The sequence below is a fragment of the Podarcis muralis genome, chromosome 13 (genome assembly GCF_964188315.1).
Source record: "Podarcis muralis chromosome 13, rPodMur119.hap1.1, whole genome shotgun sequence".
Taxonomy (NCBI): domain Eukaryota; kingdom Metazoa; phylum Chordata; class Lepidosauria; order Squamata; family Lacertidae; genus Podarcis; species Podarcis muralis.
The window spans coordinates 14,365,019-14,376,944 of NC_135667.1; the positions used below are offsets into that span (position 1 = coordinate 14,365,019).

The 11,926-nt window shown below is 43.1% G+C and overlaps 1 protein-coding gene across 1 annotated transcript; it reads left to right on the forward strand.

The window, feature by feature from the left end:
• The first annotated feature begins 7,799 nt into the window (after positions 1–7,799).
• LOC114589651 (angiogenin-2-like) lies at positions 7,800–11,706 on the forward strand. The gene is made up of 2 exons (XM_028716115.2): positions 7,800–7,924; positions 10,982–11,706. The coding sequence occupies exon 2, from the start codon at positions 11,011–11,013 to the stop codon at positions 11,452–11,454; it is 444 nt and encodes a 147-aa protein (XP_028571948.2). The 5' UTR covers positions 7,800–7,924; positions 10,982–11,010; the 3' UTR covers positions 11,455–11,706.
• The last annotated feature ends 220 nt before the right edge of the window (positions 11,707–11,926 follow it).

An 11,926-nucleotide genomic window follows, 5' to 3' on the forward strand; every position in this document is an offset into this window, starting at 1 on the left:
ATGAGCTGAGCTGGGGAAATTTCCACCTGCAAGATAAAACTGTGAGAATCTGGGATTGACCTTGGACCATTAAGAACGTTGACAGAAGAAGCCTTAGTGGTTGCATTATGTAAGATTAGTGATTCACTGGAACAGCTCCATAAGAAGATGGATGCGAGGACTATAAAAATTGATAACTTGGAACAAAAAGTGACTAATTTGGGACAAAAAGTGAATATTAATACAGAAATTACTCAGGAATCAATACAGGGATCTATTTTGACATGGCAAATTGAGGAGAAGGCGAGGGAGAAAGTTTTTGTAGTGGAACCTAAAGCTGCACAAGTGGAGAGGGAGAGAGCCCCAGCCTCACAGATGCAATTTGATGACTATAAGTTGATGCCTTTTAAGACTGAATTTAGAGAAAGTCAGACTTTGAGGATTGGAGCCCCGCTTGGACTGAAGAAGGAAAGTTGGATAGATCCCTTAATGCAGGGATTTATTGACCTTTGGGACCTGGACTTGGGTCAGGAGGAGACTGGAATTGTGGGGACTGCCAAACTTGGAGGAACTTTGAAATACGACTGGAAACATCTTTTGAATTTCAGTTTTAACTATGGAGATTTGGCTGACTTGTCGAGAAGGAATAAAAACATTGCTAGATGGGAATTTCCCTGAGATCTACTTTTCAGCATCAAAGGAAGGAAAATAAGAACAAGATCAGGAGAAGACAAAGTAAAGTGCATGTATAAATATGAAGAAGACTTGCAGAAAGGACTTGGAAAAGAGTTAAGAGCCTCGGACAGAAGAACACCAGGTTGATGGACTATATGGAATTGACAGAAATGACTGGCAGAATCCGAGACCAGGGAGAAGAGACGGTGGAAGAATATTGGAAAAAGTTTAAAATCTATATATGGAAATAATGTAAAATTAATGAGTGTTAGAAAAATGTTGGAAGGGAATTATATGGCTTTAGTAGAAATGTTTTAAGGAATTAAGCATAAATAAGTATTATAGTATTAATGGAAAATAAGGTTAAAATACGTTAAGATAATCACATGACAGAAAATAGAGAAAGATGGAAAGGATTTGCTGAAATAATTAATAGAAATGAAATACAAAAAGGGAGGTGAGAGGAGGTCGATGAAACAAGGAAATGAAAGAGAGGATATTGAGATGGTATGATGTGTGTTTTTTGAATTGTTTTTGCTCTTGTTTTGTTTAATGTGTTAATGTTGTGTTGTGTATTGTTTATATATTGTACTGTATTGTTTTGTTGTTGTTTTGCTTTTGCTTTCCTTTTCTTCCTTCTTTTCTTTTTTCCTTTTTGTAAGGTTTAAAAGTAATAAATTTTATTTTTTTTAAAAAAGAATTTATTCTTCGAATGATGTCACAGACAGCACCATCAGAGATGTTACAAAAGCTTCAGAAAAAAACTTGAGACACATGAGGTACAAATGAAAGTAAGAGAGAGATAGAGAGCAGTTCACTGATCTCAGACATTTATCTTTCCTGGCTCAACATGACCTTGAGCTTTTCAAAACAATATTTGCATCAGGAGTGAACCTTCTAGAAGCTTCCAGAATCCTCTAGCACTTTCCAGTTTCTGCCCTCAAAGATTTTAGTCATGACAGTATCATCTGCTACATTCCCAGAACTGGCTTCTCCCTTGTGTGAAAGCTCAAACATAATGCAGGAATGAACTGTTAACATTGGGGAAACTGGAGAAACTGCCTTCTCTATGCAGCTCTGGCCTATATGCCTATAATATCCAGTGTGAGGGTGAGATGAAAGGATGAGTTTTGCACTAACTGAAGTTTCCGAAATGCCTTCAGAGCCTGATGAGCTGATGGGTTTCAACTAACTGATGTTTCTGAATTGTCTTCAGAGTAGAACATCTTACAGTAATCTAACTTAGAGGTTCCCAGAGCATAGACAACAGTAGTTAGGTTGTCTGTGTCCAGATAGGGGTAAAGCTGGGCCATCAGCCGAAGCTGATGAAAGTTACTCTTGGCCACTGAAGCCACCTGAGCCTCAAGAGACAGCAAAGCATCCAGACGTACCCCTAAGTAAAATATATCTGCCTCTTGGGTCTTCCAGTGAGTCTTTAATAACAAGGGGGAACATTCATGCTATAAGCACTGTATCCACCGTAGAGAATCAGGATCATCCCTGATAAATATGGGTGGATGGACACTTTCCCATTCATTGTACGATGTAATATTCCTGTCTGGAGTAAAATGTTCATGTGAGAATATAGACATCAGCTGTACTATCAACCTGTTGGGTACAGAAGACATCCTTCCAGTAAAACAGTATATGGGAACTACTGTAATATTCAAGACCAATTAGCAAGTAGACCTTCATTTTTATCTACTAATGATGCTTCATTACCATTACCTACAGGGGAAAATATAGGCTTCCAGCGTTTCTTCCAGGACATCCTGTAACAATTTTCCACAATTTTCTGGATTCGCTTTGACTTCTGAGGTACCACTGTACAGAAGTAGATGGGGCAGTGTCTGACTGCATTAATAGACAGCCTCATAACTTCCTAATGAGGGAATTAGGATTACAATTTGAGCAAGGCTGTCATAGCCCTTGTCAGATTTTCCCTTGGTATTTCCTAGGAAGTGGGTTATATAATCTGATAGAAAAAGGGAAAGCATGAAAATGTTCTGTTGAACTTTACTTCGTTTCCTGTTTTTTCTGCGCAGAACAACCACCAAGAGCCACAGAGAGCCATGGCTGCCAAGGGGCCTTGTCCTTTATGGCTAAATTTAATGAAAATGAGGAGGGATACCCAAATTTGCTGAGCTTTTTTTAGGGGGAATTGCACATGCGCCATCACCCCAGCAGGGCCATTGCTGGGGGTTGGCAAAGTGGGCAGCCGTTCCCCCCATGCCACTGCAGAAAATGCTCTCTAGAGCGTGCGCCTCCCACAGCAACATGTTGAGGAGTTGTGCGCCTGCCAACCAGCTCACTGGCGGCATGCGACTCCCCCCCCCCCCCTTATCCATGAATAGGATGATCACAGTTTTTTGACATTATTTTTGAGTAAAAAATCCTTGTCTAATACACTGAAATATAAAGTATACTTACTCCGAGTTTCAGCCTTTGGAGATGTCTGGAGAGCTACAGTTTCTTCCCTGTGCTTCATCTAGACCTTGAGGGTAGGAGGTGACATTTGTTCAGTTGTGTGTCCGTCTATGTGTGTTTGTGCAAATCAAAGATTGGGGTCAAGATGAATGCTGAAAAAGCTATGGCATTCCAGTAACATCCCTCCATAAAAGTAAAGAGCCAGTTTTTCAGGTAACAAATGGGAGCTGGGGCAGTCTGATCGTTGCAACGACAAGAGAATGTCATTTCCTTATTTGGGAGATCCAATCTTTAGCCTTTCCCAGAAACATTAAGAACATAAAATAAGCCCCACTGGATCAGCCTAAAGGGCCAACTAGTCCAAAATCCTGTTCTTTCTGCTCAGTGAGTTCCTGTGTCTTCCTTTATCTCTGCTCAGGTGCATTTCTCCCCAGAGCCATATAATTTCCCAAGAGGCCAACTGAGGCTGGCACAGCAGTCTACACCAGGCATAGGCAAGTTCCGGCCCTCCAGATGTTTGGGACTACAATTCCCATAATCCCTGACCACTGGTCCTGTTAGCTAGGGATGATGGGAGTTGTAGTCCCAAACAACTGGAGGGCCGGAGTTTGCCTAGGCCTGGTCTATGCCATTGCTTAGTGATCCAGCTTGAAGAGGAGAAATGTGTATCTGTTGCTGAAGAGGCATCATGGAGTAATGTTTCCTGAAAAAGGCACCCACATAATTGATTCAGGAGACTACAAGGGGATGCTGAAGGCTTTATACCTCACAGTTGGTGGAAGGCATGGATGTGCTGAACAGATCGTGGCCAGCAGGTCTCCTCTACTCTTTCCTTCCAACTCCTTTTCTGGTTTGAGTGCTGAAAAAGGAGCGTCAAGAGAAAGTAGCAATCAAACCTGTTGCTCCCTATCGGCCCAAGAGATCATTGTATTCTGAGATAGTATAACTAGTCGTAGCCGCATCATGGACTCATTCTTGAAATGCCGCCTGTGGGGATTCCAATCACGGCAGAGAAGGTCAGCATGGGGCAGGGAACCAATTGTACATTGCTTTGGGGTGGGTGTAACCACTCTTTGAGCATAGGTTGGAATTCTCTCTATATAAGGTGTCTCTTCCTGAAGGATGCTCAGAGGCGCATACGAGCGAAAGAAGACATTTTGATCCACTCTTTGGGAGACCGATTTCTATTACACTAGGTAAGAAAAAGGTTTGGACATGCTCATCTACAAAGCTACTTTTCATTGTTTTGTTCAAGAGCGGGAAAGGTGGCCTAGAAGGCACACTATAGGTGGGTTTTTAATCAGCCAGCTTTTGAATAGCTAAACTTTGTCTGTCATTTCTTTTCTTCCATATCTGAATTCAATTTTCCCTGATTTTCTGATTTTCAATTTGATAGAATAAACCTTTTCCACTTTTAACAACACTTTTCGCCTTGTGTCCCCCCCCCCCCCCTGGAATTTTATTTCTGTATGCAGATATTCATTCATTCAGCATGCTGAAATTCAGGTTACAATGCTTTCTCCAGAATTTATTGGGACATCTGAAAGAGAAAGGAGGGTCTGACTTGAATTTTATGTATTTCTTAATCCATCTGTTTGACTTTACGGACGGGCACAGATGTCTGTCTTTTTCCTCTTTGCTCATCCCTTTTTCCTTTTGTATAATTACAATCTTCAGCCTGCGAGTAGGGACTACCTTTTTTTCAATTGGTTGTACTTATGCTGCCCTGGGAGTCAAACACTGTTCCTTCTTTCTGGCAATAAAAATACAATGGCAATAATCAAGAAATTCCTGGTATTTCATGACAGCCTGAATTAGCTGCCTGAGGAGGCCACCACACTCTGACTAAGGTTAACAGTTTGGCACTTTGGGAAGTAATGTCTTGAATTTCAGTATGCTAATTTGGGGAACACACTTCTGTTTATTTCTGCTGTGGTGACATGAAGAATAATGGTGTCATTCAATGTCTTTGCAGAGGCTAATTTTTGTGTGATTTTTGAGGTGCTTATTAGTCTCTGGAACTGAGTTTTATCCTTTTCATCAATGTGTCTAACCACAATATATATGATTGTATGGAGTGGAGGAAGAGAGATGGGAATGGGGAAGGGCCAAAACACTATGCTAGACAATAAAGGTGTACCTTGGATCCGAACGCCTTGCGAATCAAACATTTTTTGCCCCTGAATGCTGTAAACCTGGAAGTGAGTGTTTCGGTTTGTGGACGTGCTTTGGAAATTGAACATCTGGTGCAACTTTAATGGCTTCCTGCAGCCAATCAGGAGCTGTGCCTTGGTTTCCAAAATTTTTGGAAGTCGAACGGAGTTCCAGAACGGATTTTGTTTGACTTCTGCGGTACCACAGTACTGAAGTAGATGGGGCAGTGTGTGAAGGCAGTGTTAGGGAGCCTCATAACTTCCTAATGAGGGAATTGCGATTACTATTTGAGCAAGGCTGTCATAGCCCTTTTCAGATTTTTCCTTGATATTTCCTAGGAACTGGGTTATATAATAAATCTGATGGAAAAGGGGAAAGCATGAAAATGCTCTATTGAACTTTACACTGTTTCCTGTTTTTTTTCAGCACAGAACAACCACCAAGAGCCACAGTGAGCCATGGCTGCCAAGGGGCCCTGTCCTTTATGGCTGCTCTTGGTTTTGCTCTCCTGGATGGTCCTGGGGACTGAAGCCTCCTGGGACTTCCAATCCTTCAAACACGAGTATGTCAATTACCCGAAGACTGAAGTCAAAGATTACTGCGACTATATAATCAAGAAAAGAGGCCTGGTTCCCAACGCTGAACGCACTTTCGTTCATGTCTCAGACCAAGATCTTAAAAACATCTGCACTTTTTCTGGCCACCCATACACTGGTGCCATGTTGAGCTCATCTGAATTTCCAGTCACCAGATGTGTAAGATTTAAATTCATCTACCACGATATAGACTATAGTAGGAGAATTTCGCTTAGATGTGAGAACGGATACCCAATTGAATTAAGATATTGAATGCCATTGTTGCACAAGCAGACTTCTGCTCAGGCAACAAACCTCCGCTACCATCCTCTCCGACACTCAGCAGCCCCCTACACTTTCCCCCTCCTGCACTGCATCCCTCTCAAGAAACCTCTCAAGGTAGTCCCCCAATCTTCCAGGACAGGTCTGGGCAAAGGCAAGAGGATTGCTAGAAGGCGGAGTTGAAGAAGTCCTTTTACATAAGCAAATATTTGTTTTACCTGCTCACAAGTCACCATTGGATTGCCACCAGGATTTCTTCCTTCCTGAGGGTGAAAAGGCCACTCTGATCACTTTGGGCCTCCACTTTGTCCCACCGCTTATCTCCTACATCACTTTTCATCATATATAAGTATGATCTCATGCCTTTTCTCATGATTTTTGCTGCTGTGGGATCAAGCAGTTATTTGTGGTATGCTGGTTGCCTATTAAAACCCGGCCTCTTTTCTAACTCTCCCACCTTGTGACTCAGATAAGCAGACATGGAATATAAATTTCTTATATACAGCTTTGTCCCCCCCCCTTTTTTTTCTCTGTATCACTTTGATTCTTATAAAACTGAAATTATGTCAATAAAATATGAACATCAAAAATCCCTGAAACTGTCTGTGACTTTCTGGTCCACTTCCATTTGTCTTTCTCGCAGCACTGTCAGTTCTGTGCTTTTCTCACTCACCAAAATAATGTCAGGGATGTGGCTGGATAGAACACCTGGGAAGAGTCTGACTCTGGAGATGAAGGAATGCCAGTACAGAGGGAGGCAGAGTCTGACTCTGGAGTGGAGGGACTGCAGCCACAGACAGAGCAGGAGTGGGTTAGTTCATCCCCCCTTCGTCGAGAGTTCCCAGACTCAGATAGAGCAGCAGACTCGGAAAGCTCTCAGGACAAGGGAGGGGAGAAGATGGATGACATTGAGGGGGTTGCTATGCAACCAGGCGGGAGGCAGCGTTTAGAGGGCTCTTCGTTTGACTATGGGGGGGGGGGAGTTCACCCACCTTTTCGCTAAACCAGAAGAGCTGAGAGGGTTAAAATGCAATATATATACAAGAGAGGAAGGACAGGTCTTTAGCACCATTTGTGCTGCGAAAGGGGCAGGGAATCAGAGTGACCAACTCGTAGCTAAGAGTGACAGGTTCGGAGCCGCTCTCTGGGTGTTAATTTTAAATAAACATGTCATAAAACTGACAGGGACTCATTAATTCTTATTGGGGCTTGCTTGATTGCCTGTCTGAGATCATTACACTACTTGATGAAAGGTGTCTCCCTAAACAAAACACTAACCTTTTTAAAGAGTTTTTTTTTTTTTTTGTTTACCTATAGCTCATACTTAAAAATATGGCATTTTGTAAAACTTAGGCAAAACAGTTTGTGGAACTGGAGCCAAACACAGTAGAACCAACTAGTTTTGTCTCATTTCCCATGCACTGACTCCCCGCCCTGAATTCTACAAGGCCAACCCTGAATCTGAGAAGGAAGTTGACAACCAGGGAAACCCCCTGGGCTGGCTGTTAGGTAAGAAAGGAGGCAGGTGATGGCTGACTGGGGTCAGGTTGCATTTGTTGGGGCAGTGCTCCTTTGATCCTAAAGGACCAGCCTCCACTGGTTTCTACTAGCACCGTCAGGGACTAATCTGATTGGTGTCCTGAGAATTCCATTTGGACCTTGGGGGAAAGTCAAATAGAATGGGGTCCTGCAAGCTGGCCGTGTGCCAGAGGCCAGAAGCGGTGGCCCCCATAGAATAAAAGGCCAGGCAAAGCATTGACAGGGTGTCATCTGGAGCTGCAGGCAGACAGAGAGGAGCAAGAGAGAAGACTGGAGGCTAAATAAAGGAAACTGTAAGTTATTGGGTTTGATTGTTGTTGCATGTTGTTGCATAAGAGCGTAACAGTTATTGAAAGTTGATAGCAACAGTGGATCTATTTCAGTTTATGGAAGGTGGGAGTAAAAATCTATACAGAAATAACACTGCAAACTTTAAGCACATTATATATAAAGAAATCTTGGGTAGGACTGCCATATCCAGAAACAAATGTTTTTGGCATTTTTTACAAATTAAGATTTTGAACTGTTTTTAAGGAAATTCACCTAAATCAACATTTCTAACATGGGCTGTCATGTGTCCAGATTTTTCTGGACATTTCAGGAAATTCCACTCAGACACTGGCCAAATCCCAGCTGTGCCCGGGAAATTCTAGACTTATGGCGACCCTAATGTTGGGTAAAGGAACATTTCAGAGAACATTACATGCTTGTAGGGCTTTTTTCAGCCAGAACTCCCTGGAACTCGGTCCTGGCATCTCTCATAAGAGTACCATTGCCATTTAAAGTGAAGAAGAGAGGTGTTTGTGATGAGTTCTGGCACCTCTTTTTCTAGAAAAATAGCCTTTATGCTTGGGAAGCATAAGTAGAATGTAAAACATGTTGTTGCTTGCCAAGGCCCCCATATTGTTTTTGTTTAGTCATTTAGTCCTGTCCGACTCTTTGTGACCCCAAGGACCAAAGGAAAGGCCCCCATTATTGTCCACCTAATGGACAATAAACACAAGGACATGAGTGTTTTGGTTTATGGGTTCCAATAAGCCACAACTTTATTGGTTACAGATATGAGCTGTTTGGCTTAGGCATTGGGCGAAACCAGGCTATATCTTGACTCCTGCCTGTCTGCTGGGAGTCCATCTAAGGGTAAACCACCATTAGGGGGTGCCCTATGACTTACATCAATTAGGGACACCCCGAGGGGTCCCCGTAAGGGTTGTGACATGGCCCTAGCCCACGTCCCGGCATTGGACAGAATTCACAACCCCGGATCCCTTTAACAGGATACCCTTACTGAGGAGGGACAGGCGGAGGCTACAACCTCCCCTCCATACAAACAAAGGCTTGCCGCCAACACCCTCACACCTGCAACCAGTCCCTGATGCACTCTGAAGTGTCATTCAACAGGGTATCATTGCCAACATCATGAAGGTGTACCCTGTCACCGCGAGACAAGGCTTCCTTGTCAAAGGTGAAGACAGGTGATTGCTTTCTTTCTGGCTCTATTAATGGCCAGAAAGGAAAGCTAAGACTAGGCATCCCCAAACTCGGCCTTCCATATGTGTAGGGACTACAATTCCCATCATCCCAGACCACTGGTCCTGTTAGCTAGGTATGATGGGAGTTGTAGTCCCAAAACATCTGGAGGGCCGAGTTTGGGGATGCCTGGCTTAGACCATTGTTTAAGCTTTGTTTAAGCTGCCAACCGGGAAAGGTAAGCAGACTTATTATAAGGGGAATACTTTTTTTTTAAAGAGGGGTGAACATACAGCATTGAACCACTAGATGGGGGAGCTGTTGTGTGTCCAAATTACAACATGCAAAAGTGACTCCGATTTAGGTCTCATTAAATGCTACTAGGCAAGGGGAAATAAGTTAAACTGTATGTTTCAAAGTTCCGTTTATTGAAAAGGCTATGTGAAAAAATTGATGATTGCAGGCAAATTTAGTAAAAGTTTGCATGCCTAAATGTTAGAGTGAATATGCCTTCCCCCCACAATCACCAGCCCCCAAAGATTTAACTTTCATGGACACTGAGGTGGGAGCACCCAATCCTGAATATGGCAACTTCAGAAAACACCCCCGCCCAAGGCATTATTTCACCCCCACAAAATCTCTAACACATACATTCCCCCCCCCCTAAAATGCAAATGAAATACTAAGCACAGGAATTTGCATATCATGAGGACTATCCCTTGTAAATGGTGATAGATGTATATTTTCTCTGTCTCTGGCCAGAGGAGGATAGAATCAAGAGACCCTCTTTTTCGTCACCCTACTTCACATCTGCTATATCTGTATCCCCTCCTTATGGTTTAGGGTCAGAGGTGGAGCTCAGATTCATTCCGTCCCTTGCTCAGATCTCGCTTCAGCGAGAAACTTAGACGGTTTATACAAATATCTCTTGGCCTCATCTCCCTCACCCTCAACAATGATCTAAGCTTCTTGTCTTATGTAGCATAATGCCAGAGGCATGGTGGGTAATTAATACAGTAGCCAACATCTGTAAGGTGGATGATGTTAATTTCATCCGCCTGCACTTGAAATTTGTCCCGTTGTCAAAAACATAATAATAGTGAAAATTCTACCCACTTGTGAAGGGTGTGCACAAATGTAGTGGTCATGCTCTATAAAATACATTGTGTGGATACTGTCCTCCGTAGACTGTTGTTGAACGACAGTTACCACATTGTCGTTTATCAAGTACTGACTGGCAAGTGTCAATATTCACACAGACATGTGATCATGACTAGACAACATCCACCAAAACATTTGCAGATGAGAATTTGAAAGGATATACAGTGGTACCTCGGGTTAAGAACATAATTCATTCCAGAGGTCCATTCTTAACCTGAAACTGTTCTTAACCTGAGGTACCACTTTAGCTAATGGGATCTCCCACTGCCGCTGCCGGCGCGCTGCCACTCTGCAACTTCTGTTCTCATCCTGAAGCAAAGTTTTTTCCAAGGTACTATTTCTGGGTTAGTGGAGTCTGTAACCTGAAGCATCTGTAACCCGAGGTACCACTGAACAGTCATACATTGAGAGTCGAACGGAATCCATTCCGGAAGTCCGTTTGACTTCCAAAATGTTCAGAAACCAAAGCACGGCTTCTGACTGGGTGCAGGAAGGTCCTGTAGCCAAGCGGAAGCCACAGAAGCCCCGTTGGATGTTCGGGTTCCAAAGAACGTTTGCAAACCGGAACAGTCACTTCTGGGTTTGTGGCATTCAGTAGTCAAATGTTCCAGGGCGTTTGGGATCCAAGGTACGACTGTACAGTATTCGTTTGAACTCCAAGCCATTTCACAAAGCAGCCTGAAAGAAAGCATTTATACATCCACTTTACTTTTTTCCAGATATCTCTTTCGGGCAGCGGTCGCCCACAATGATGCCTTTCAAGGGATCTGGCCTTGTGCTCCTCACCTTTCTGGTGTCTGTTCTGGCACTGGGAGCCTATTGTGAAACCCCCTATGAGAAGTTCCTAAGGCAGCACTACGATAATCCCAAGAGCAGCGTTGGAAAGCAGTATTGTGACGTCATGATGAAAAGACGCGGACTGGACAAACCAGCATGCAAGGAAGTGAACAGCTTCATCCACGGCACCAAGAATAACATCATAGCTGTGTGCACTGCATCTGGAGGGAAGGATTATGGGAAGGGGTTGAGGATCAGTCTCCGCCCCTTCACTGTCACCACCTGCAAGCACAAAGGCGGCTCAACTCGCCCACCTTGCAAGTACTCTGATAACAAGTCATCCAGATACATCGTCATTGCCTGTAATCAGGATGGGAAGCCTGTGCACTTTGATGAAAGCCTCATTGTACCATAGGATTTTCAAAGCCCAGATAAAAAATGTTATGTCATCTCCTACACCTTCACTGAAAATGTTTGATTTCTTTAGAAGCTTTCAGTTCTAAAACTGAATCAAGAAGAAATGTTTAAAAGAGCCTTTGCTACTTGTTAATTACCATGTTGATTCCCTGCATATGTATTTGTCCCATGTCTGAGCCCTGAAAGCTCAAGGGTACAGGAGTGTGTGTGTGTTTCTAATGCATGTGGAATTAAAAATCATTTGCTTTAATCACCCATATCCATACCTGTATCAGACAGCAACATGGCAGAACATTACACAAACCTGGGGAGATTGGAAGCTTTGGAGGAGTGGACCCTCTATTTCATAAAACAGTGTGAAATAATGAGTAGGAAACAGGTTATGAAATGGCTTTCAGACCAGGAAGCTTACCCTGTGCACAAGCCATAAGTCAATGTATTCCCTCTATGCTTATCTGAGTGTCGGGGAC

Excerpts from the sequence above, each read along its gene's own strand:
- LOC114589651 (XM_028716115.2), top strand. The coding sequence starts at position 11,011 with ATGATGCCTTTCAAGGGATCTGGCCTTGTGCTCCTCACCTTTCTGGTG.